Below are 26,541 nucleotides of genomic sequence, written 5' to 3' on the forward strand. Positions count from 1 at the left end.
CTCAGAGCCAGGACTTTCCACCCTGGATGGGTTCAGAGGGGCTGCACTTTGTCCTCTTCCATTTGTCTTTCAAATAAGGGAGCCGGGATGCAGCAGGACATGGGAATACTTCCTTTAATGGTCTTTGGATCAAGCTCTAACAAATGGCTTAAAAAGAAGCTGTGAAATGCTGTCTCACCTGCTGAAAGGCTTGCTGAAAACCAGCACTTTTCACAACATTTTAGGCTGTGTGAAGGCTATAGATAATAATTCTTAGCAGCTGCATCAGGAGGCGAGGTAATTCCACGACAGAAAAGTTGAACTTGTCCAATACAATGCAAGGAGAGTATTTTGTCTGCCAGGAAAACTGGACTTCTCTCTATAAATAAATAAGTGCCTGTGGAGGGACGAAAAGCAGATTTGAAGCAGATCTAATGAATGCATCCCTGTGAGAGGAGGAGAAGGAAGAACTCAGGACACAGCTGTTCATAAAGCCCTGATGCAGCAAGGGATTGCTTAAGCATAAGCCTGAGTCTAGGCTGGCATCTCTGACTTACAAAGTGCTTAAATTCTTATCAGAGTTGTGCTGGTGCCTTGTGCTCCTGCCTGAGTCACACAGGGGCTGCCTCTGGGGAAACAGCTCCACTAAACAGAGCTGTGAGAGGAAAAGAAGAGAGAAAAATCCACTTCTGTAAATTCACAAAAAGTTTCTGCCCACAAGGGCAAATTAGGAATATCCAGAAATATCATTCTGTGTAGACTCCCGAGATGGTTTGGGTTGGAAGGGACTTTAAAGATTATCCAGTCTCACCCCCTACCATGAGCAGGGACACCTTCCACTAGCCCAGGTTGCTCCAACCTGGCCTTGGACACTTCCAGGGATGGGGCAGCAACAGCTTCTCTGGGCAACCTGTGCCAGTATTTTACCATTGTCATTGTAAAAAACTTCTTCCTTATATCTTCTTCCTTATATTTATTCTAAATCACCCTCTTTTATTTTAAAACCATTACACACAAGTATTGAAAGTCCCCTCTGAGTGACTCCACCAGCAGAATGGATGAACATCATGTGTAGGAAGGGAAAACAAACAGCCCAGCCAGGACCTGCTGGAGTCAAAACTCTGTGTGATGTTCAAAAAGAGGAGTTTGCAAAGTTTGTGCAGAAGACACGAGGCTGGGATGAAGTGAGAGCTCATTAAAATTGTCACACATAGTTTTTAAGCAAAGAACTCGAGAAATCAAGCAGGGATGATAGGTACAGCTTTTAATTAACCAGGCCAAACAAACCAGCTCCCCATGTGTTGTCTCACGTGAACAAAAGATTGTTGATGGCTATTTGCTTTGATCTTAAGAGCATGAAAGAATAATATGTGTTTAACAAGGCTGATAGAACAATAAAATCTGAGGCAGGAAAGAAAGAGGTGGCAGGTTATTAGATTTGAAAGTGCAGCAGGGGTAGGTTTGTGCACTGCTGGATTGTTCAGCCAAGCTGGTTTTGGGAGGGGTGGGGTGTTAATTCCTGGATGTGAAATGCATGGATCCAGTCCAGAAAATGCCTTTGAAATCCCCTCTCAAACTGGTTGAGGTGAGTTGGTGTAAAACTGGGGGTGAATGGAGCCCCAGATTCCAGCACTGCCAGGAGGGCACCGATCTCTCCAAGGGCACAATTCCTTCCCAAATAAAGGAAAACCCTGATACTTCCTGTGAAGATCCTCTCTCCTGGTCTCCTGTCTGCCTCTACCATCTGACACCTCCTGAGGTTGGTGCAGCCATTCATGGCACTGAGCAGATAAAAGGGAGGAATCTGGATCTGATGAAATCAGAGGCAAAGTAATTTTTATTATCTGCGAAATCCTATTTGAAGCCGTGTCTCCTCAGCACCTCTTTGCTACTCGAGAGCAAACCCACTCCTGCTTCCCGGGCTGGGCAAAGATATATTGTTTATAAATTTCAGCAGATGCTCCAGCAGACACTGAGACAATATCTGACTTATCTCATTTTACAAAGATTGAGAGGCAGGAGAGAGGCTGAATTAAAAACTACAAAGGGAAGAAAGAGAGTGAGGGGCAGAAAGAGCCCAGCTCCCAAGAGGCTCAGAATTACAGTGATTTATGCAGATGGAAATGTGAGTAAAGTTTGACTGAGTGAATGACTTGTCCCTGCTGATGACAGCCCTGGTATTTTTGAAAAGGTCCCACTGAGTCCCATCTGAGATCTGACTGTCTGTATCATATGTTAATGATCTTTGTACCTGTTTATTCTATTCTGAGGGTAATTTGTATGCTAATAGTATTGCCATTTAATAAACTATGCTTAAAAGATTTTCCCTATCTGCATGCTGATATAAATGAGCTTCAGGGTTGACTGACAATTAACTGGAAATAAAATAAATGCCATTATAATCTTTTAACTATTTGGATCAAAACAACATTACACAAGCTTGCTGAATAGTCTTATTAAAATATTTTAGAAAAGAGTACTATTAGAATTTATAGAAGGTGATGCTATAACACTGTTCCTTCTTATTTCTAGAAATTCCCCTCTCTTCCTGAAAACAGAATTAGTTTTGCATCAAATCTCTGCAATTTGGGACCACAAATATTTATTTATGTAAATACATACAGACATCTGAACTGAGCTACACTCCCTCACAAGGCTTCCAGAGAAAATCCAGTATTTTTAGGAGCTGTAACTGCCTTTAACACAAACAGCAAATGTTTTGCCCTGTCTTTAACATACTCAAGGATTAAAAGTGAAGCAGAGGTTTTTATGTGATGACCAAAGAAAAAAAAGTGACAAAAATACCATATCTTTAGAGATGTGCCTAAATCTATTGTAGTAACACATCTCAGAACTTGCAGCCAGGGAATACTGGGCAACAGCACCTCTATGTGAGTGGGAAAGAAAAATAGAAAATGAACTAAATTGCCAAATAAATAGGTTGCCAAATTTCTGTCTTCCAACAAGTTCTGCTGGTTTTATGAAATCTCTGTAACTCCACTGCATCAGACAGAAGTTCTTTCAGCCCAGGATGGTCTGGCCAAACTACCACTGTTCTAATCCACCATTAATCTTCATTTTGATGATCCAGACACCATTAGGAGTTCAGACACAGCCACTCATACAGCCAAATTCGCTCCAGATGTAAAACTAAGCCCTTAATATGAGACTTAAGTGGAATTTAAACAGTACATAAGGCTCTGAATTACCCTCTGCAAGGGAGTTTAATTCAGTTACAGGAAGCTTCTTCCCTATCTGCTTGTCAGAACCTGTTTCAAAAGGAAAAGCACAACAAAACCTGCAGTGAAGTTGAAAGGATTCTGTACAAGCCAGGAGCTGACACCAGTGTGGTACTGCCCTGATTTCAGAAATCCTGGAAACTCACCCACAAAACAGAATCAGAAAATCCCACGATGGATTGGGTTGGAAAGGACCTTAAAGCTCATCTTGTTCCACTCCCTTCCAGGGACACCTTCCCTGGCTTGCAGAAAACCCTCCCTGGGCTAGTGAATTTATACCTGATTGGAGACACAATTATAGGCACCATATACAGTTCACTTGGACCCACATCCTTGCTCAAAATAGCACAGAAATTTTTTGTCTTCTTAATGTGTGAGTCACATTCTGTCACTTGTGTGTGTCCCTTAAGCTTTTCCTCTCCTTTCCCAGATTTCCCTTTCGGTGAAAGTCTGAGAAGAGTTTTAGTTCTCACAGAAAAATTATTTCTTTGTGATAAAACCCCATGGCCAAAGCAGAGCTGTTGGTATCCTCCTGCAAACTTCATGGCTTTGTGGCTGGTGCTTGGTTTCATGTTGGCCCAACACCAGCCCCTTGTTCCAGGTGCTGTTTCTGGGCTGTCACTTCACACTCCAAATGATCCCAGAAACTCCTCCCTGGAAGACTCTTTGTTCCTCATTCCCAATCCATGTTTGTCCTGTGCAGGGCCAGGAGTTGGACTCTGATGATCCTTGTGGGTCCCTTCCAACTCAGGATATTGATTCTACGTGAATCAATATCTCATTTTATATCTCATAAATCGTATATCACTCAACATACCCTGATCTGTTACCTCTAAATTACGTTTTCTTTGAAAAATTTGGCATCAAAATCTTTTCTTTGGTGCCTGTGCAGCACGTTTTCCATCCAACCCTGGTATTTTTGTATGCTACAGCAACACGCCCCAGAAGAGTTCAGCAGTAATGATGTGCATGGCAGGACAACTTGGACTGGAAGAGAAGCACAGAAGGTTGCATTCTCTCATTATTTTTTTGTGCGAGCTCCTAATTAGGAACCTTGATTCCCAGCCCGCTGAAGTCAATGGAAAAACTCCAAGGAGATTATCTGGCTTTGGATGAAGTCCTGAACATCAATCAGAACATGTGCACGAGGCAGGGACAGGACAGGAGCTCGAAGGGAGAGAGGGCACAGCACTGCCACTCACTGGGGTTGGGTTATTGCAGCTCCATGTGACATGGAAGACTGACAGATTGCCCGGGACACCTTGGCATGCAGGACAGCCCCTGGAAAGGCTCACCTTAGCAAGGTTCCCAGGATTAGTGGGAACAATTTAGAATTGTATTAGAGAGGTGGCAGGCAGAGGGGAGCTGTAACAAATCCAGTCTCGGGCAGGGTTTTGTTCTTTCTCACACGTAGAACATATGGTTCGTCTGCTGCCCTCATGCTCACACTCTCTCGTGTGCTAAACTTGCTCTGAGTAGTCAGCAATAAACAAAGAAATTAGGTTTATTGGCTTGTTCCACTGTGAAACTCTCCAAGGAGAGAGAAGAGAAAGGCAAAGCCCTTTTCTCGTGCCTTCCACAGCACTGACACCCTCTGCCTGCTGCCTGCCAGCGTTTCGGGGGGTCAGGTACAAATGGGGGTCCCCTCCTGCCTTCTCGTGTCTCTGCAGTGGGTTCACTTCAAATGCAAAGAGAACAGAAAGAGGGGGAAAACAAAGGGAAACAAGATAAAGGAGGAAAAATAAAATATTGTCTTTTTCTTCCCCTCGTCTCGGCTCATTCTTCCTTCTCCTCATGTCTCCCTCCTCACGTTTCACTCACGTTTTCCATTCCTCTGCCTTCACCCCCAGCGTGGGGGAGAAGACAGAAATAACTGGAAATGTGGAAAAGAAGGGAAGACTGAAGGTACTTCAGGCCAGTCTGAGGTGTTTTCTACCAACTCTTTGGTTGTAAAACTTTTCTTATGCCAATCTCACTAGTTTTGCTGGATCACCAAATATTCCTGTGAGTGATGTGTCTCCTGTAGATTCAGGAGACACTGACATTATTCCAAAGGAAGCACAGGCAGATGCCTACAAATGCCCAAACCAGAAAAACACCACTGCTGAGAGCAAATAAATACTCAATAAATACATTAGAGATGCCTCACTGGTCTTTTGCACCACATTTTCTGAAACTGAGACCACTGTAATCTGAGCAGGGGATATTTTTAGCTAGAACACAAAATATTCCTTCTCAGGAATTCCCTCAGGAAGGGTGTAATAGTGGGGTTTGTCTGGTTAGAACCAAACATGCTGTAGGTGAAAAACAACTCTAAACAGCAAGCTCAGGTTTTGCAGGAGCTTTAACATCTGAACATGGAAGTTCAGAGCAAGCCCTGAGAGCAGGCAGGTAAATCTGTGCTTTTGATTTCTGTCCATCTATTTGTCAGTAAGGAAAGGAGCTGAAGTGATTAATCAAATTTAGCAGATGTGGAATCAATTCCATTGGTTTCCCCAAGCAAAAGCAGAGTTTCATCAAGAGATAAGCTTAATTTGCATTCCTGTTGACTTGCAGCAGTGGTGTCTGAGAGCTGGAATTGCTGTGATTGCTGGTGCCCACACTTCAAGTGCTCTATTTAAATACTAAAATAGGAAATGAACCTCTTTACAAGCACACAGACACTGATAAGACAGAAGGGTTAAGGCAGCTCCTCAAAGCTATGCAAAGCTGCTCGAGGTAGGAAAGCAAGAAGGATAAAAACAGAGATACACTTAATCCAGGCTTCAAAAACCAGACCTAAAAAAATGAAATAATAGTCAAATTAATATCCCATTGCAATTCACCTGGAAAGCTGGGAATAAAATGATAAGTGCTGGAATAGCATAAGAAAAATATGTTCTATATAAAACTTCCTTCCAGCTTACAAATATCCAGAGTATTTTCTATGCACAAAGCACAGGATTTTTTTTTTTGGTGGCCAAATTTTTTGGTTTGTTGCACTAAACAGCCTGACAAGTAAAGCTTCTCTTTGCCTGTGCTGCTCATCAGTTTGACTTCAATACAGGCAGAGGGTTTTTTCAGACACTGTGGATAAGTTTCATTCCCCCAGCTTTGCTCAGCTAAAACTTCAGTGTCTCATTTGAGATGGAGGCACCTGCCAAGGAAAAGTAAATAACTCCCTTAGGCTGCATATTGACTTCAGCTAAAGAGAAGTTAAGTGGCATCAATCTCCTCCTTTGTTAGCAGACTAGTGCAAATTTTGGAATTTTCCATCCATTTTGTCTCGATTCCTCCCCAAGCAGAGGGGTTTTTTTATTTATTTTGAAAGATAAGGGATATTGTGGAAGCTGAACCAACAGAACTGACATTCTGGTAATTGAAATGTTTCACTGGAGTTTGCTGGACTGCCCTGACACGTTTCTGCTCAAATTGGCTCCAGCTGAAATGCTGTTTCACAGACAATATATTTTATATGTTGTATTTGATCAGTGGATTGAAGACTTCGCCCGTTTACCAATAATTATAGAATCAATGGAATATTCTGAGCTGGAAGGGACCCACAAGGATCATCCAGTCCAACCCCTGGCCCTGCACAGATACCCCAACAATCACACCCTGTCCCTCAGAGCATTGTCCAAACCCTCCTGGAGCTCTGGCAGCCTTGGTGCTGTGCCCACTGCCCTGGGGAGCCTGGTCAGTGCCCAACCACCCTCTGGGGGAAGAACCTTTCCCTGAGATCCGACCTGTCCCTGCACTGGCACAACTTCAGGTCCTGTCCCTGCTCACATGGAGCAGAGATCGGAGCTGCCCCTCCTGAGGAAGCTGCAGATCCTGATGAAATCTCCCCTCAGTCTCCTCTTCTCCAGTTTAAATTATCTTTATTTTTTTCACTCCCTCTTTGTCTAATTCCACCCACAGAAACAAGGTAAATTTTTCCCCAAAATAACAAAAAAGGTTGAAAGGTGTTAGAACTCTCCTGGTTTTAGAATCTGCCTGTCGACAGTGGAGCAGAAGAAGGGAGGCAGGAGCCAAGAGAGCTCAGAAGGTGGCAGGAGAAAGGTCCTGCCCAGGTAGATCACAGGGCTGTGAACAGACCCAGCCCTTCAAGTACTAAAACCTACTGGGTCCTTGTGTCTCCCCTGGGAGCAGGAGAACCCCCTCTGAGTCTGAGGCTCCAAGGGGCAGCTCAAAGAACTCAGCAATCACCTGATAATTCCCCCACCCAATCCCACCATCTGCTCTCTCTGCAGAAGATTGGTTGCAGAATTCAATATTTTGCAGAGGGCTGTTGAAAGACAGCTTTTCATGGTGGTGCTCAATCATTCTGCCCTGCTTCCTTTGACTGATGGCAGCAACTTGAGTGTAAAGCACCAAACCCAAGTGTGCCACAGCAAAGAGAATTCCCCACCTCGAGCAGCTTTATTTATGGCAGAGAATCCACAACCATCCCTCACAGAGATGGGACTGAACCGTGTCCTACAAGCAAATCTTGGAGCCAACAAGAATTGAGCAGATCTTATTGATTCCCTAAACGTCCCTCTTGCCTGGTCCCCCCCAAAAAACAATTTAAATTATGAATATTTGCTTATTACTGATTATTAATGCATGGAAAGTGCTGTATATGACTAATGCATTCCTCCAGCCCACCTCATTTCTCAGCTTTCCCTCAGCTGCCCTCATTTGAATTCCGAGTGAAGTGAATCACATATGTTCATGTACATTCTCTGCAGAGCTGGGGGAGCCCCAGCCCGTGCTGAGGGAATAGCACCTCTCCCTGGCAAAGCAAAACCAAGTCCAATTCCCATTTATTGAAATGCTTCAATCAAAAAGAGGTTTTGGTAAGATAACTTTTCCATGAGGCTCCTGATCCTGAATTCAGTGAAGGCACCAAGGCGGGCGTTCGGGATGAGAACAGCGTCTAGACTGGATAATTTGTTTTATTTAGGATATGAATCGTTCCCTTCTAGTCTTTCCTTCCCTCAGTGGACACCAGATGATAGAAGTGAGAAGAGAGATGAAAAAAAACCTCCCTTTGCACACAGTGAGAATATGACACACATGAAAATAGCTGCTGTGTGTGTCAGACTCCTCAGGGAGGGAGTTGGGAGCACAAAGCTCGTTCTTTGTTGTGTTTCATTTCTGCATCGAGCTCAAACGCACAGCACAGGCCAGGAGAAGTCATTTATTCTGCAAAGGGCAAACAAATAGTTGTCCATTCGCTCACAAAACCCCATTTCTCAAGACTTTGACCCAAAGGAGGAGGTTAACTGCCCAAAAGAGCATCCAAAACTGTCCTGGCAGATGAACCAGATGAGCTGATTGGGGGTTACGTGGAGAAGGAGCAGGTAAAACCAGCCAGGATTAGCCAGTTGGGGCATTTCTTTCTGATCCCTGCAGCTGATAACCTCGAATTCCCTCTCTGAGGTGGCCAGCAGCATGGACCAGAGATAAATCCCATACTCAGAGATTAAACCATATCAGTAAGGGTGAAATGAAGCTATTTCTGAAAATTTTGAAGGAGAATACTCAATGGAGAGGGTTGGGAACACTGAGCAGATCTGGTACTGGTATATTCAGGCTTTGTTTCACTATCTAATATAAAAAATTATTTATTTTGGCCTTTTCTGAAGGACTTGCATGCTGCAAATGCAATAAAGTATTTTACAGTAACCAGAGCAAACAAGCTGTTGAAAATCTGGGCAATGATGTGTTTGAGCTGCAGAGAAGATGGGAGAGACAAATGGGGCTGGAGGAAACTGCCAGTGCCCCAAAAAGGGGATTGAGGGCTGAGGACCTTCTCTGCTGGATCTGGCAAGAGATGCAGAAAATTACACTTCAAGAAATTTTAAGATTTTTTTTTTTCAAATAGCAGGGGCCCAAATACAGCAGCTTCATAAGCTTAAAAATGACTCATTAAAAAAAAAACCCACCTCTGAGGAAATCCAATGAAAACAGTATTTAATGGTGCTTTTGTTAATGTGGGTAATCTATTTTAGAGTTTCCTATTTAGCACTCTTCTCTTTACACACTTACCAACTAAATTTATTACAAAGCAGGGTTCTCTTGCCATATCAAGAGCTAAGATGACCAGAGAGAGCAGTCACCACATATTGAGGACTATCAGGAATAAAATATTATCATAAATGAAAGGGAGAAGGTGAAAAAGAAAGAATGTTCTTCCCCCTCTGGGTGGAATAGGTTGAGTTGCACTATTTCTGTAACAAAAGATTGAATCTGTCTAAATGATTCCAAAGAAGTTCTGTGATCTGACTCATTTAGCAGTTTGGCTGCCAGCTCCATCCCAGTTTGGCTGCCAGAGCTGGGAGGGATTGGTATTCCCTTTTTTAGCATCTATAACCCAACCAAATATTTAAAAAAGGCTACTAAAGCAGTCCATAAAGATGATAATTGCTGGACAATAAAATGGGAGCAGAAATAAGCTGAGCTTTAGTTAAAATAGTTAATCTGTATCTGACATGGTAGGGTTTAATCACATATATGGGGAAAGGTAGGGCAGGTTCCTTCTCTTTTTTATGACCAAAGACCAACTTAAATGGAGCACTTTAATTAGCCAGGTATTTACAGCCACACCACTCCTTATTTCATTGTGGTTTCTGTCACAGATTTCTAGAATAACAGTGGAGAGATGATTTATTTCTCCTCCTTTTAAACCACAGCATTAGCTATTTTGTCATTTAATAATCAAAAAAAGCCTCATAAATTCCACTTTGCACCAGTGGACACCCTGGTAATAATGTTTTGCACACAGAGAGCTTAAACACTGTCTCCCTTTGTAAATCCTGCTCCTGTTGTTTACTCCTGCAGAGCCACAGGAGCCTTCTGGGATGTTCAGAAATTACAGTGTGCTTAGAATTATTGTTAGGAAATTAATACAGAAGCACAAGTAAATACTGTGAGTAATGTGTAAATATTTTTTTGTAAGTAAATCAGATGGGGAATAACAGAGTACTGGAACCTGAAGATCTAGGCTTAGTTCAGCCTGTTGAATAGACCATACAATCAAAATACAAATAAAGATTAGACTAAACACTAGTTACAAAAATATTTTTCATTATGAGTAGTTAAAATGAAAATAAAGTTGCCACTTCTGAAAGGGGAAAAAGCACTGGGAAGTTTTCTATGCCCTTGGCATGCATTGATCACCCAAATTTTTCTGTTTCATTGCCAGTATCAAGGTAAAATTCTTCTCAGATTTGCACTTTCATAACTACTCCTCTGATTTACTTCTGCCTGCATTGTACATTACTGCAGCATACTATCAGTAAGATTTCTTTGTGTCACAGCTTTGGATAATCTTTTAGTGAATTATGATAATTTTAACTCTTATGTGACCCAAACTGACCTCCCTGAGCAACTGGTCCCGTGTGTAAAATGTGGTGTTCAGCTCCCAGAGCTTTCTGAATTACTGACTGTGGTTTTCAAAGCCTGGCAACAGGATGTGACAGAGCTTTGCTGTCATACTGGTGATCTGAAGGAGATGCTGAGAAGGCTCCTCAGTCATTCTCAGCAGTTCTGAGACACCCATTTCATCCATCTGCCTTCATTTGTATGTGGAAATATCCTCAGGGCTGTGTGTTGTGTGTAACATTCACAACTTCTGTCAGTAACCACTCTCATTTTCATATTTTACCATTTATTTGACATTGTTTGTAATCATAGAACCAGAGAATATCCTGAGCTGGGAGGGACCCACAGGGATCATCGAGTCAGCTCCCGGCCCTGCACAGGACAGCTCCATGTGCCTGAAAGTGTTGTCCAAACACTCCTTGAAATATGATGATGTAGATGGTGCTGGCAACTCAGAAATAAGAAGTTAGTCATCACTGAAGACCAGGTGACCCCAAACCAGTTGGTGAGGAGTGTACCAGTGTGCTGGACCAGTGGCTAAACCCAGCCTAAATGGGAGTGACAGAGCACAGTGGCCAATTTTGCTGTGGGTTATTGTACAACCTGTACAGCAGAGCAATTCTGCCACAGCCTGGGGATATATTCTGCTTCCCTGAAGCCTCCACTGATGTCTCCCCCTGATGCCTTAAGACCCTTTTAGTTTTTTTGATTTTTCTAACTTTTATAAGCTTTTTAAGTAATTATAGTAGAAGTAGATTTTAGAAGTAGCTGTATTATATCCCTCACCCTTTAGCACAGTAGTTTATACATTCCCCTACCCCATCACCCCATTCTGTGTTCCCCATATCAATCCTACCCCTGAATTCCAGTAGAAAATGTTCACTCTTTTGTCAAGGCAAGGCCTCTTCTGTTTGAGGACATCTAATCCTGGCCTGAACCGCAAGGGTACAGTCAAGAACTGGGTGACCATGTACCCTTTATGCTCTGAAGAAGATGAAGATGATGAAGAGGTGGTCTCAAAAAGCACCCCAGATCCAATTCCCAGGGGGTGGGCCGGGGGTGGACCAGGGCAAAAGCTACGGGGTGGAAACACTTGGGTTGGACAGACACTCTTATAAATTGTAACACCTGCACACGGCTGGTACAGGCATCTTGTATTTCATGTCTAGGCACAAATTAAACCCTTCTCTTCTCTCATCCTCAATTAAATCGCTTTGGAGGTTTTTTTTCCTCAGCTCCTTTAGGCAACACCCCTCCCCAGCTCTGTGTGTGGGCACCCCCAGCCCCGCTGGCCTGGCAGTGCTGCCGTGCTGCCGAACGGGAACGTGCGGATCGCGCGATTCCCCGCGCGGCTCCGCTTGGCCTTTGTTCTCCCCAGCCTTCCAGCCACACAACCCCGTGGCCACTGCTAAAGACAAACAGGCCTCTGGCATCAAAGTGTGCTGTCAACGAGCTGTCAAAAGCAATACCAGGCCAGCTGGGCTTCAGTGAGGTTTAAATGATATTATTAAAGCAGCCCCGGCGCTGGTTTGTGATGGTACCTTTTGTTCTGGTGCAGAACCTCCGAGCCCTTTCTCCAGGTGACCACAGCTCTGGGAGAAGCTCTGGGTTTACAACCGATTGTAACTTCACCTCCAACTTGAACGACAGACGTTTTCTTCACGGGATTTTTGGAAAAATCGGGGGCTGCAGCTGAAAATGGAGAAAGAAGAAGAAAGAAGGGCAAAACAATATTCAGCTGACGAGGCACTAAATGAACTTGCTGAATTCTTCCCTTTGAGTTACACAGCAGGTGGAGTCAATAATTGCTTTGTTTTTGAGGTTCCTCCAAAATACGTACAAATCCACCATGAAAAATGTATTTAAGTAACAAAGAATTAAATTAATTGTATCTTATTTAGTGGCTTTATTAATGCTGTTTCTAAACTAGAAACTGGGTGACAATCTTTCCTGAGGGTTATCTGGAGACTGGGAGAACAGGTCTATGACGGAGAATGAGGTTCCTGAGCAGGATAAATATCACACTCCTGATCCAGACACCTTTATTCATCTGCAGAGAATATTCCATTACAAACACAGCTTTACTGTGGCTTTCTTTTCACAAACATCCACTGCTTCCTGAAAATATGTTTATTTTCCCAGTAGTTTCTGTGAAAATTCACTCTTGGAGAAAACACAAGACCTGTGCAACAGTTGAGTGCTCCTAAAGTCTGTATTTTACTGGTTTCACAATATTTGGCTGTTGAGCAAACTTTATATTTGGATATCTAGATCAGAAGACTTTTATAAGAGCAAATTCCATTTCATGTGCATCTCTGGCAAACATTAATGAGATTCCTTGTTACATGTTATTTCTTTATGTACATATTTGCCATATGCTCTTTGTTTATAGCTAAAACTACTTATTCCACTTCCTAAAATGACTTTTAAACCTGCAGAATAACTATTAATTACTCAAAATAAGCCAGAAGCAGCATTCATTAAACTCGTGTGCATGTGATGAAAAAGGTCACACATGGATTAGATTCTTCCCCCAAAAGGGTCGTGAAATGAAACTAGAAAAACCCCACGTTTGCACGTGGGTGAAGAGCAAACAGCAAAGAAATATCAACAGGCTTGAGCTGCCAGGTGGAGTTTCATCTATTCTTAAATTCAGATTCTTTTTTCAGAGTGTCCTTTAGACTCATTTTAGTGACATTTACTCACCCATCACCCTCAGCTCAGCGCTGGCATAAATCGTATCGTGCTTGTTTTCTGCCACGCACTGATAGAGGCCAGAGTCTGACATATTCAGCACAGGGATGATAAGAGTCCCATTTTCTATTTGGATTCTCTCCTGACAAAAGAAAAAACAAGGCAAAACACTGAGTGTACAAACCAAAGCTTTTTTTATTATCACAGTAATGCACCTGATGGCAATCCGGAAGCAGGAATGTTGTTTTCTTGGAAGCAACGTGGATGAATAAGCCAGAAATATGATTTACACCTTGCTGTGTGATGGTGGGTGTGTTTTGAGCCCTCTCAGCTCTTCAAACTCTTCAAGAAATCCAGGCACACGTTGCAGTAATTGCTTTGGGCAGGTTTGCCCAGATGTTCCAGCTGTCCACGTGTTTTCCCTGCACTGCAGAGCTGTGAATCCGGGGTTGTGCTTCACCATGAAGATGACACAGAAGGAGCTACCTCAGGGCAGGCACAGCTGTTCCTCACTGGGAGCATCTTCTACAGGGCTCTCAACACTCCATCCCTGTCTGAGGGTGAAGCATCACCACCCCCCTCACCCACCAGATGAATCTGAAAATGATGATCAGAGATGATCAAAAAAGCTCCACAGGAGACAGAGGTGCTCCAGTAATGGGGACATTTCAAATGTCTCCAGACCGAGGAGTCACGGAAAAATGAGCCACTGGAAAAGCTCTACTGGAAGCCAACACTTAAATTCCAATTAGAAACCCACAGGAAGCCCCTCAGGGCACAGGGAGAGTTTTCTCCTCAAAGCTTGAATTTCTAAGCACACCAACTTTCCTCGGTGCAATTCTGCTGAAATAGAGACAACTGCACAGTAGGTAAATTTGGAGCAGAGCTTGGAGTTTGCTGTATTAAAAGAAGTTTTATTTGCTCTACTTTGGAAAACAGAAGAAAGCCTGTTTCATGCTGCAATCATAACTTAAAGCTAAATATTTTGTGATTTTACAATTACTACCCTCTGGGGACAATAATAGTTCTGCTGCAAAGTGTAGCACTGAGAAAAAGGAAAAAAAAAACAACATTCCCCAAAACAGATGACTTTGGAAGAAACCCACAGGGAGTATAAATTCCATCACCAACTGCAAGCCTGAACAACAGATATTACTGGTATGATTATGCTGCTCCTTTAGTCTGGCTCTCCTGCCTTGGAAGCAGGAGTGGAGGAGTACTGAGTACATTTTTAGAGTACACAGTGCAGTCTCTGATGGGCAGCTCCAAGCATCTCAAATGTATTTGTGAACTGCTAAACTTATGTCACAGAATCCCAGAATGGTTTGGGTTGGAAGGGACCTTAAAGACTGCCCAGTTCCACCCCCTTCCACCAGACCAGGTTGCTCCAACCTGGCCTTGGACACTTCCAGGGATGGGGCAGCCACAGCTTCTCTGGGCAACCTGTGCCAGGGCCTCCCCACCCTCACGGGGAACAATTTCTTCCCAATAACCCATCTAACCCTGCTCTCTGGCAGTGTGAAGCCATTCCCCTTGTCCTGTCCCTCCATCCCTTGTAAACAGTCTCTCCCCATGTTCCTTGTAGCCCCTACAGGTCCTGCAAGGCCACAATCAGGTCACCCCAAAGCTTCTCTTCTCCAGGCTGAACAATCCCAACTCTCCCAGCAGAGCTGCTCCAGCCCTCTGATCCTCTTGGTGCCTCCTCTGGACTCTCTCCAGTAGCTCCATGTCCTTGCTGTGCTGTTCCCCAGAGCTGGAGCAGCTCTGCAGGGGGGTCTTGCCTGAAGGGGCAGAGGGGCAGAATCTCCCCCTGCCCACACTGGGGGATCAGCCCAGGGCACAGGGTGAGGGTTCTGGGCTGGGTCATGTCCAGCCTCTCACCCACCAGCACCCCAAGTCCTTCTCCCCAGGGTTGCTCTCATCTGTTCACCCCCCAGCTTGCTGAGCTGCCCCAGACATGGCAATTCCACAACCTGCTGGGGGAACTCCTCTGCCTCCTGCAGAGGGGGAGATGCCACATATTGAGCCCTGGAGCTCTATTTTCCAACACTCCAGCTTTTTCTTGGAGGCCTCCCAGCCACGAGGTGACCCAGCCCAACCTTGTTTAGCTTGGAAATGGGATGAGAGCACAGCCTGGGGCTGCGTGGCTGCTGTGTGGCAAACTAATTAACAACATTACATTACTTAGCCACTGATAATGGGTTTTTTTGAGCCTCTCACTCCAGATATCTTCTGCACACTTAGTTTTACCTCCAGGCTGTTTGTTATCCTCTCCATGCATTCTATTTTTACAAACATCCTTTGAATATAAACCCCCCTCTGAAGCAACACTGGTGTTCCACACATATCCCAAATTCCCCACTGTTCTCTGCAGGCTCTTTTGAGCTGTGCATTCAAAGAGAAGAATAAAGCACCCCGTGTACACAAGCAGGAATAATGCTGGGATGACCAGGGAGGTGGTGGGGCAGAGAGGTTTGACAAAGAGTGAAAAATATGCTCAGAACCAGCCCCAAGGTGCAAAGCATCTGGAGTTATTCTTCCTGTGAGGATTCCAACAAGCAGGTGCTGTGACAAACTGAATATTTTATTACACCTCTCTTGTCCTTTCACCTCCAAACTGTCCATTTTTGTCCACTGAGCAATAACACCCAGCATTTTGTTGCCTGAAGTATTGCATTTACAGCACACTGTAAGTACTGGGAAAATGTTGCCTGAAAATGTGTCCATAGAGCATTTTATTCTCCTTTATTGAAGCAATGCAACTGAAGAGTGACAGATTCTAAATATTGCTCCCTTTAAAGAGAGAGAAACTGGAGAATTTTGCCTAGGTAGGGGTGACAATGAGCAGAGTGATCAGACTCAGGAAAACTGCAATCCAAGGAAATCCTGACTGTTTTCCTCAGATGAAGGTTGGGTCCATTTAGGACTAATCCGTGGAAAGTTGAACCCCACTCCAGCTTCTTCAAATAATTACTGCTAAATCCAATGAGTGCTGGTTCTGCCACCCAGCAGGTGCTAATTTGTCCCATATGTTTTGGAAATTATTCTGTACCTGTTCTTGCTAAACAGAAATGAATCACAATATTGTTTTTTTCCAACCAGGTAAAAATGCATCACAGGTGAGTCCTGCCATTCTGTGCCCAAGAGATACTGGATGGATGTTCAATAAAGAAGGGAAAACTTCTTTATTAAAACTTCACAAAGTTCAAACCCAGCAATTGTCACAAAAGTCAGTCTCCAGGAGGCTGCCAACAACTGAGGGCTGGAGGATGGATGTGCCAAAGCTTGGCCACCACAGAAAAAGAATTATTGTGCCTGGAAGCTGGGCTCTCAAAGACCTGGCTAATTAAGGATCTGATCTTGTTTCTGAAGCGTTTTGAGCTCCAATTGACTTCCCCTCTCCTTCCACACTCCCACCACTTCACTAATTCCCTTTCCACTTAGTCCTTGGTTTGCTTTGAAGTGAGATTTTGCACTTATTCATCTTTTCATTATGACTTTATATGGCTTTCTTTAGTCTATTGTCCCTCTACCCAGCACCAGAAAATACTACCCTCAATATTCACTGATTTTCAGAGCTGACTGATTAATTAAGTTTAGGGATTAGCACAGCATGGGAGCAGCCATACTGCAGGGGACCAAAGGTCCACCCAGCTACAGACTCAGAACAGAAACAGAAGAAAAGTGCAATTTAATGCTGATCATTTTGCAATTCCAGCTCTGAAAAGCTCTTCCACTCCGTTGGCATCCTCCCAGTTCCCCAATTTACAGATTAAGTCTACAAATGTATTTAGTGTTTCTTCAGCCCTTCTTTCAGCAATTATAATTGATATTTTTAACCTACTGCCGTATCTTGGAGCAATTAGATGCTCTGTAAGATAAATTGCACTAAGAAATTGTTGTTTCTATCTAAACTACATCATACATTTGCCACAAAGATGAACTTCGAGAATCAAGGCTTTATGTTACAAAGAGTTTGTGCTATTACATTTTTTTTGATATATTAATCCTCACCTACTTTTTGAAACTAGATTAATGTACTGTGAAATGAATTTTATGACTAAATCATGAAAAAATGGCAAAAATACGAGGAAAAAAACCAAGAAGACAAGAGGAACCTTACCTCTGACACCAGGGGCTGGCCATTTTTTAACCAACTGTAGGAAGGGTTTGGTTTTCCTTTTGCCTTACATTCCCAATATAAACTGTCATAGAGAGACAGAAAGGCATTTTGGATTTTTTTATCCCATTCAGGGGGTGCTGAAAAGAATATGCAAATCATTTTAAGCAGGAGAAAAGTGATTTTGCTTGAGGTATGTTGCCATTAATTAATGAACTGAACAAGGCTAATTAATACCTGTCCAACACATTCTTATTATGCTACAAGCGAATTCTGCACAACAATTCCCTGGCATTAAATTTCAGGACAAGCTTGGGAAACTGTTAGAGGTCAAGTGACCAAGGGGAAGGGAGTTTGGTTAAGATATTATCCATCTTTATGACCAAAATTTACAGAAATAATGCTTTTAGATGTCTGAAATTCAAGATGTTCTTGAGACCTCTAATTTCTGAAAAACAAACTTTCTCTAAATGCACTTGAATATTTGCACCAGGAATATATCAAAATCTTTGGTCAGTAGGTAATAAAATCATAGACTGTAAAAATTACCTCCCTGTCTTGCCCACACACCTGAGACAGTGGGCTCAGAGCTTGAGTTCTCAGGTTGTAATTTACACCACAAATGCTGCACAGAGGAATTAGGGCTACTCAGAATAGAAAAACCCCTCCTGGACACTCGTGGAACATCAACATCAATCCACTGCAGCGTGAAAGGAATCACATCCCAGCTCTGTAAACACCTGAGAGCCCAGGACTGAGCTGAGCAGGGATTATCTCGAGGCAGGCTGACATTTAGAAGAGTTGTCAAGATAAAGGGGACTATGAGAGCCATGGAGAGTAATTAATATCCACCTAAATTTAGGGTAGGTCAAAGCCACGGGGAGGGAGGTGCATCCCTCTGCCTCTGGCACAAGTGGCTGGTGTCTTAACGTGCCATGAGAAGTTTTTGGTTGGGTTATGAAATCATAATACTGCAGTCTCTCTATAAATAAATATATAAATATATACAGGCACACTTGTAGTTCTTACACAGAATAATTTAATTTTAGGAGGAGAATTTATTATCCCTTGTGAGCAGCAGAACCAGCCTCCCTCTGGAGCTTGGATCTGGGGGGAGCTCATGACTCTACCCCACAAAGCACCTTGAGATGTCCAACCCCAGGTTAATGCACTTCCAGTGAGCTGCTTCCCAGAGTGGCAAAGTATCTGGGAGAGGATCCCAGAATGGACTGGGTGGGAAGGACCTTAAAGATCATCCAGTCCCACCCCCTGCCATGGGCAGGGACACTTTCCACTAGACCAGGTTGCTCCAGCCTGGCCTTGGACACTTCCAGGGATCCAGGGGCAGCCACAGCTTCTCTGGAATTCTGTGCCAGGGCCTCCCCATCCTCCCAGGGCAGAATTCCTTCCCAATATCCCATCTAACCCTGTCCTCTGTCAGTTTGAAGCCATTTTTCCTTGTCCTAAGTCCCTCTCCAGTTCTCTTTTTGCCCCTTTAGGTACTGGAAGGTTTTATAAGGTACTATAAAGGCAGGGCTCGCCATGTCTAACAATAATTTTAATTACTCGTCTTTTTTATTGCTCTCAGAGCCCAAAGCACAGACTGGAGGCATCACATATGAACCAGCAGAAAGTGTCCAGGAAAGGAACTCAATTTTTGGAGACAAGCTGCCTATGGAGGAAAAACACCCCAGCAGAGAAATGAAATCAATTATGTAGATAACACACCAGGACACTCCTAAAAGGACAAAAAAAAAAAAATCTCGTGTAAAAGCTTCATGAGCCCTGTTTATATATTTCCTAATGAGCAGCTATTAATTAATGTAGAAAGCACATTTAATAAGCACATTGTTTTAGATTGAATTAACTGATCATAATTTTGTAATTGCCTGTGCTGTTCTCAATCACGTCCAGGTAATCCACTGAACTTCATTTTAATGGAACTGCTTGATGGGTGTTGGGAAAAAATTAGTGTGCGATGAGAGCAAAAATAACCCCTTAAAAGCCAAGAAATAATTAAATATTCACACAAGCAGCAGACTGTTCTATTCCTGGCATATATCTTGATATTAGCCATGGCTGCAGGAGGCTGGTGGCTTATCAGCAAAGCTGCATCTCTTCATTAAAAGAGATTTACTTTATTAAAAAAAAAATAAAAAGAAAAATACTTGCCAAAGTCTTCTCAATGGATGTTAATTGTAGGCTCAGTCTCTCTTTCTGTGATTTTTCTTACTGCTGTTATGTTTAATTTTTTTTTCCTTTTCCTTTGAAAGATTTATGAGGTAAAGGCAAAAAAAATCTCTCCTCTTATTGCTGTCAAAATATGTTGCTTTCCCTGGGTGTTAACAATGGGACTAAAGAACATATAATTCACCTTGGCTCTGAGGGAGCAGCACGTGGGACTGTGATCACAGGAAATTAATGCACGTGGGAAGTGAAAAGGGGAGGGAGAACAGACTGCCAGGAATATTATTCTCTACTTTTGAAGGGAGAACTCTTTCCCAGATCTATTATTCTCTACTTTTAGCCAGCAGGAAGGAGAGGGAGGAATGGATTGTGTTTCTTCTGCTTTACCCTCATCTGTTTATGGAGCTGAGCTCGAACAGGAGGTGAAATGACCTTCCACTGCCATGGATAAAATTCCTGAATTCTCCCCTGATCTGCTTCTGGGGCAGCACAAATTCTGCTGTGAGAGGGAATCTCTGCCTTTAATGTTCCATGTGAATGTACCAGGGATTCCTTCCTGCCTTTTATTAACCTTTCCAACTTCATCATGGCACAGCCCACACTTCCAATCTCAGGTTTAATGCAAACTATCTTTATTTGCTGAGGCTGTAGTTCAGTGAAGGCCACTCCAAACAGTTTTTAATCACCTTAACCTGCCCAGCATTTTACACCTCCAGTGAGGGGCTAATAAGACCTCATCTGCAAAACTCAACTGAACCCCACCCTGCTCTTTAAAAAGAAGGAAAATAAAATTAATCTGCTTACCATAGACAAGTAATTGACCTCTTGCAATGTTTATTCCTCGGCTGTTTCCTACAACACACTCATAAGAACCTTCATCTTCCTGCTGAACATCAGGGATTTCAAGAACTCCTTTGGTTTTGTTGGGTTGAATTTTCTTTGTCAAGGAATTTCCATCGGACCTCCTCCAGCTAATACTTGGGACAGGGCTGAATAATTGTATTTCATACGGGAAAAACAGAGAACATTGGTTACAGCAGAGAAAAAAGAATGTGAAAGCCTTCTTTGAGAATAATAATATTTTTTAAAAGACGTAATTTCTGTTTCTAAGCATAATTCATAAGTCAGAGATGTTCTAACTCTCCAATTTATTTAGGAGCACAAGTCCAACAGTGAGATGAAATGCACAGTCAATTCTATAATTTCTTCTTAGGCCAATTTGTATTTTCCCCTTAGGAACTTACTGAGGGTTCAAACCTTCTTTTAAACTCTGTGACACCGAAGGAACAACTTTACAAGCCAAAGAAACAGCACAGAGGCCCTGAATTATTGACTGGTTCTCACAGCAAACTAATTCCCTGCAGCATTAGAGGTATTTTCACACCCCAAAATAGGAAGTATTGGCCAAGAATTCAAAGGATCTAAAAATAACAATAAATCTGAGTGAGAAGAGGAAAGCACAAGACACTGAGGCTGAGAGGAGAGAGAGACAAAAGGGAATATTTCTTTTTTCATGTTTTTTTTGTAGCTTTCTATCATTTTCGTTTATATTTGGATTAATGCAACCCGTAAAACAACAAACCACAGTGAAGTTTGAAGGCAGTTATAAATATTTCCTGGATTTCTGGTGATATCCCAAACCATCCAAGCCTCACTTTCATGATCTATTATGTCACCAAAACACTTTAAAATATTAACAGTCTCAGATTTCACAGCTTCTGTTTCTGCAAACTGAAGTAAGTTGCTTTTTCTAACAACTTAGATTTTGAACAGCTTTTTCCAGAGGCTTTGGCTAAATGTTGACTTCCTTTGGAATAACATGAACAGTGATGGAAAACACAACTTTCATGGAAATTAAAAGTCCTTGTGACCAGTCTGCAAGGTCTCTGCCTGCAGTGCTGACTTACAAAGGATTTGTTCCTTTTTAGCAGAGACTGTAACAGCTCACACCTTAAATTATTTAAATTCAAATCCTTGTTTGTTGGACAAAGAAATCAAGTCACAGACACAGAATGGATTAATTACTTAATATTTCAGTAAGTTTGGGCCTGATTTGTGCCTTTGGAGTTGGTGTGGCTGTGATTAAATCCAAAGCAAGAACCAGAATTTGGGAGAAATGTGAGTGCTCAGCAAATGCCAGGGATTGAACAGCTGGGCAGGTGTTAACAGAGTAACTGCAGATGTCAAATCAACAGAAATATATCTGTATGGATCACTATACATATGGATAACTCTCATGTACATGCACACACATGTTCTGACTCTTATATCATCTCAACAATTTACTACAAGTGAGAGTGGGACATGTCAGGCCCCATTAACCAGTGAAAGAGCTGGGAAGAATAACTGAGATTTTATTCTTCTCTTCCCCATTTTGGTTCAAGACCTGAAGAGTTGTTTAAATTTCAGTTCTTTCTGGCCAAGAGCTGTTGTCATTACCACCTTTATTAATTACCCTTTACTGGGAGACCAAAAGCTATTTCAGATGCAAACTTGTCCAGACTAATCTTGCATGACATTATTCATGCAGAATTTTTTGCAAAGCGAGTTAGTTATTTATAAAGCAAGATACCTTAAGTTATTTAAAAGGAGCACAGCTCCAGACTAGGTCTATCTCATGATTGTCATGCTCTAGGCAGGAAAAACAGCCAGAGGAGCTTTTGCAGCCTCGTGTTGGATTGATACAGACTGTTGATGACATGAAGAGGAGCATGGCTGGCTTTTCAAATCCTCCTGCATAATAAACAGTGGGTGAGCAGCTCCTGGAGAACTTCAGAATGCCAGAAGCATTTAACTACTTCCTCTAAAGGCATCTCTTCTGGATTTTAATTTATTTTTTTTTTTTTGTATAAAGGAAGATAACAGCCACACGGAGAAGAAAACAATAATTAGATGCATTCATACATTCTCTGCTACCTGAAAATGCTTCATCTCACTGTTTCCTGTTCTCTCAGCCCTTTGTTTTCTCTCAGCTCTGACTATTCATAAATGAGGGGAGTCTGTGCTGACACCAAGGCCAGAGGCAGCGCTTGGTGGGAAAAGGCCCCTTCTGTCAACTTGTCAAGTCAGGTTTAGCAAGGTCTGAGCTGAAGGCACTGTCCTGTTTTCCTTATTCACGCCACAGACTTCTAATGACATCCTTGGGGATGTTTCAAGGCGAGCTGGGCTCTTTGGCTCATTTTTGGCCGAACAGGCCGGTGTTTGAAAGGCGCTCGCTCTGAATTTCAGCTGCAGCAGGAGGCCAGGAAACCCTCAGAGTTTGGTTCATCACCTTGGCTGTGTCTAAAGGCACAATTGCAATAAACAGTTGTCAGCTCTTTGCTGTCCTGCCAGGCAGCCTGGCCCTGAGTGCCCCAAGTTTAGCAGGAGAAGGAAGCTGTTGGTCAGGGCAGCAGCTCCTCATCTGCCCGAGCTCCAGGTTAAAGGAGCAGAGTGTGGGACCAGCCCCAGCTCAGCCATTGCCACCACCCATGGCAAGGACCTTCTCTAGAGGTCTTTTCTTCCCTGATACCTCATTATCACACACTTCCCAGCATCTTCAGTCGGTGTATTTTGCAGAAATCAGGCTTTTGGGGTTGGTTTCACCTTTTTCTGATGCTACTTCACATCTTTATGACCAAATTTTTTTGTCACACCTCTTACTCCAGATCATGTGAAACCTTTCAAGGTAAAACAAAAATCCAAAAAGCCCCCCAAACCAAAAAACCTCTGAATTTACATTTAATATTTAGATTGACTACATCGGGTTTTGGAACAACTGATCTATTTAGAAGCTGATGCTTTAAGAAGTGAAACTGTCCTTTAGGTGTAGGTAAATATATACTAAAAAAATAGTTCAATAAATATAGCCCTGTGGTTTTTGTAGGATTATGCTCCACAATCATTTGCTTTGAAGATCAGTGTCTGACATTGCAACACAGACCAATATCTTCCCACACAGATTTGGGGTGTTCCTGCCACTGGTGGGTCTTTTTTTTCTTTAGTCACCACCAATAACCAGATTAAAACAAATAACTGCTCGGGGCTAAAAAGTTTTGGAATATATAAAGAAACAATGGATGCACTTCTCAAATTTATTACACTCCATAGCCAAAGTCTGGCTTTCACCTGAGTAAATAAGAAAACAGCACATAAATATGAGAATGTCTTTGTACATAAATCTGCAGTTTGTTGGAAACCTTCAGAGCATCTAGGAGGACTAATTTAATTTATATTCCACCATACAGGCAGCAGAATCACGAAACCATAAGTTACTAACTCGGAGAGAAAAGGAGATGGAAAATATTTTGTGGTTGGTGACAAGTGTTGTCAGAGTGAACACGGAATTAATTTGTCTGCAGCATTAAAGCCCACAGTGATGAAGGTGCCACCTTTTTGCAGCCAGATGATGCATCGAGACTGTGCCTCATCCTTTGTCCTGTGCATCTGGGGGCCCTTCAAAATGAAATTAAATCTACAGTTTCAGTAATGAAGCCCATGCTTTGTCAGACAAATGAGACAAAGCTGAGGTTTGAAAGCTGCTCTGGCGTCTGCAGCGCTGCTGGCACGGGGGAGGATTGGGATCCAAGGAGCACTGTGGTTAGAACACTCAATTTTGAATTATTTTCATGTTTTAGCTGGGAAATAGCAAGGTTTTCTTAGACCTGGTGTTGTGGCTCATCCTCCTGGAGGCACAAGTTACTCACCCCAACTATGTGAGAGAGGATCTGCTGAGCCCTGAAAACACAAACCTTCAGGCATTAGTTTTATGTGGAATGAAAGCAGCAAACTTCACTTGTGTTGGCAAAAGTCCTTCACATAGATATGATTTTCAAATCCTGTAATAGATCCTTTTATAACTTCCTACATAAACAACTTGAGAATACCCCAGAGGTGAAGTCTGGTCTTTTCATGTAAATTTAGTAAAGATGGTTATTGGAACCCCCCTGTAGCTCTGTGATTATCTCCTTACAACAACAACCACTAGAAAAACCCTGCCATGAATACGTTTAGAGGAATAAGTGGGGCCTTCCCATGAAAAATGAATATTCTGGGTTGAAAGAAATCTTGTTTTATGTTATTCACATATGCTTTTTACGACCTTAGCTGGCAACAGCCCATCTGCAGGGATTTTGAACAGATTATTTCCCTACCTTCGAGAGGGGAATGAAGGAAAACATAAACCACAGACAGAGTTTAATAAATATGTGCACCAGACATGGAAAGTACTGTGCTTATTTTCATTGCAGGAACTGTTCTTATTTGTGCAACAGAAAAAAAACCAAAAGTTATTTTGGGAGAAATCTACTGATAGAAGCACAGGAACTCAACTGAACATAATTCTTTCCATGGTGCTCAATCCCCTGAAAGACACAGGGAACAATAATTTGGATATATGGCATGATTAATGCAGCTTGATCCAAAGCAGGACTTTTAATACTGGCATAATATTAAACACTGTCAACATAATGAATATTGGTGCAGAACACAAAGTCTCATCTCTTCTATTAAACTGCCACAGGCTGCAGGATTCTAAATAGTGAAGCCACTATTTCATATTTCAGCTTCCCCTCTTTTAAAGAATCAACGGCAAGAGGTATTTGTTTGCTTGTTTAGGTCATCAGATAGTTGCACTCTAATTAGAGAACTTTTTACCCAATTGTATTTCCATCCCAGTGAGGACTAATTTACTTTGCAAAATCTTCCCTTCTGTGTTTGTGGTGTCTGTTCTACAGAATCAGGTTCAGAGGCAAGAAGTGACCCAAGCACATTTGGGATCCATCCCTCCAAACCCTCATCCCAGGGATAAATACTGAGTCTTTAACCCTTTTATACTTCTTTTCCTAAAAATAAGAGTTTATGGGGCTGATCTGTGAAAATCAAGAATGATTTTTTTTAATGTAAAATGCAAAAAGATCTTTGTGGAATGTCCCTGCCCCAGGGTGCCCCACAGCCAGGCTGAAGGAGACTTTGAGTTCCCTCAGGGGAAAAAAAAATAAGGCAACTTTAAGGTGTTTTAAACTGAGTTTTAAACTCTGGCCTCTTGTACCTGCATTTTAAACGAGGAAGAGCCTTTTGAGCAGAGTCCAATAGGTGTGATTTGCTGTTCCATATAGAAAAGAGATGCTATTTCTCTAAATACCGTAAAACTACTCGCATTTAAGACTTTTGGAGCCCAAAACCCCAGCGGGTTGTCTATAATCTGCCTTTAACGTGAAAGATTTCTGTTATTCACAGAACACAGGGAGCAGCAGCCACAGCATTGTGCGAACCACCGGACTAACAGTGGGAATATAGAAAATTATGGATAATGGGAAAGCAGTTCTGAAACCCGAGCGAGATAATAACCCTCAGTGCTCGTGGCAGATCAGAGGTACAGCTCAACAAATGCTGGGCTGAATTGATTTTAACATAAACAGACAATAGCAGGGGCCAGTTTTAGTGGAATTTCAGCATCCAAAGGTGCTGCTGCGTTCAGATGGGTCTGACTGCGACTGCAAACAGCTGGAGACAGGAAACTTCCAGCTTTTCACAATGCCACTAATCACCTACATACCTGGAGAAATCTCTCCTTGTCTAATAAGTTAAGAGTATTTCACCAGCAATCTGTTTCTTTTGCTTGATTCACATAGAAATGTTCTATTTAAAAATAAAGCTTTATTTAAAAATAAAGCCTTTTGCACGCGTCGATGTGTTGGTGCAAATGTGGTTCAAGGCTCTGTTCAGGGAGGAAAAAAAAGCAGGGAAAGAGAAAAAATACATTTTTATATGAGACAGACAAATAACAAAATATAAAATCCAGCAGGAGAAGTTCTCCAGTGATGCCATTAAAGAGCCTCTGCTCACAAACAGCCCCTCAAACACACGGTGCACATCAGGCTTGGATGCAAAAGAGTTTGTGGATGATGGATTTTGGCCCATGGATCACTGGTGTTTAGGCAGTAGAACTCCAGGGGAGTATGGCAGCACTGCTTGCAGCAGTGAAGAAGAAAA

The 26,541-nt window shown here is 42.5% G+C and overlaps 1 protein-coding gene across 4 annotated transcripts in view; it reads right to left on the reverse strand.

Moving 5' to 3' along the window:
• The window catches only part of LOC116792487 (contactin-6-like), a 132,528-nt gene that overhangs the window by 21,663 nt on the left and 84,324 nt on the right, over positions 1–26,541 (reverse strand). For all 4 annotated transcript variants that reach the window (XM_032699464.1, XM_032699465.1, XM_032699463.1 and 1 more), the window contains 4 exons: positions 20,374–20,558; positions 17,386–17,522; positions 13,275–13,404; positions 12,110–12,260 (listed from right to left, as the gene is read on the reverse strand). In XM_032699464.1, coding sequence (XP_032555355.1) covers positions 12,110–12,260; positions 13,275–13,404; positions 17,386–17,522; positions 20,374–20,558 — 603 coding nt within the window. The remainder of the gene's footprint in view (positions 1–12,109; positions 12,261–13,274; positions 13,405–17,385; positions 17,523–20,373; positions 20,559–26,541) is intronic.

Source organism: Chiroxiphia lanceolata, chromosome 11 (assembly GCF_009829145.1).
Source record: "Chiroxiphia lanceolata isolate bChiLan1 chromosome 11, bChiLan1.pri, whole genome shotgun sequence".
In the NCBI taxonomy this organism is placed as follows: Eukaryota; Metazoa; Chordata; class Aves; order Passeriformes; family Pipridae; genus Chiroxiphia; species Chiroxiphia lanceolata.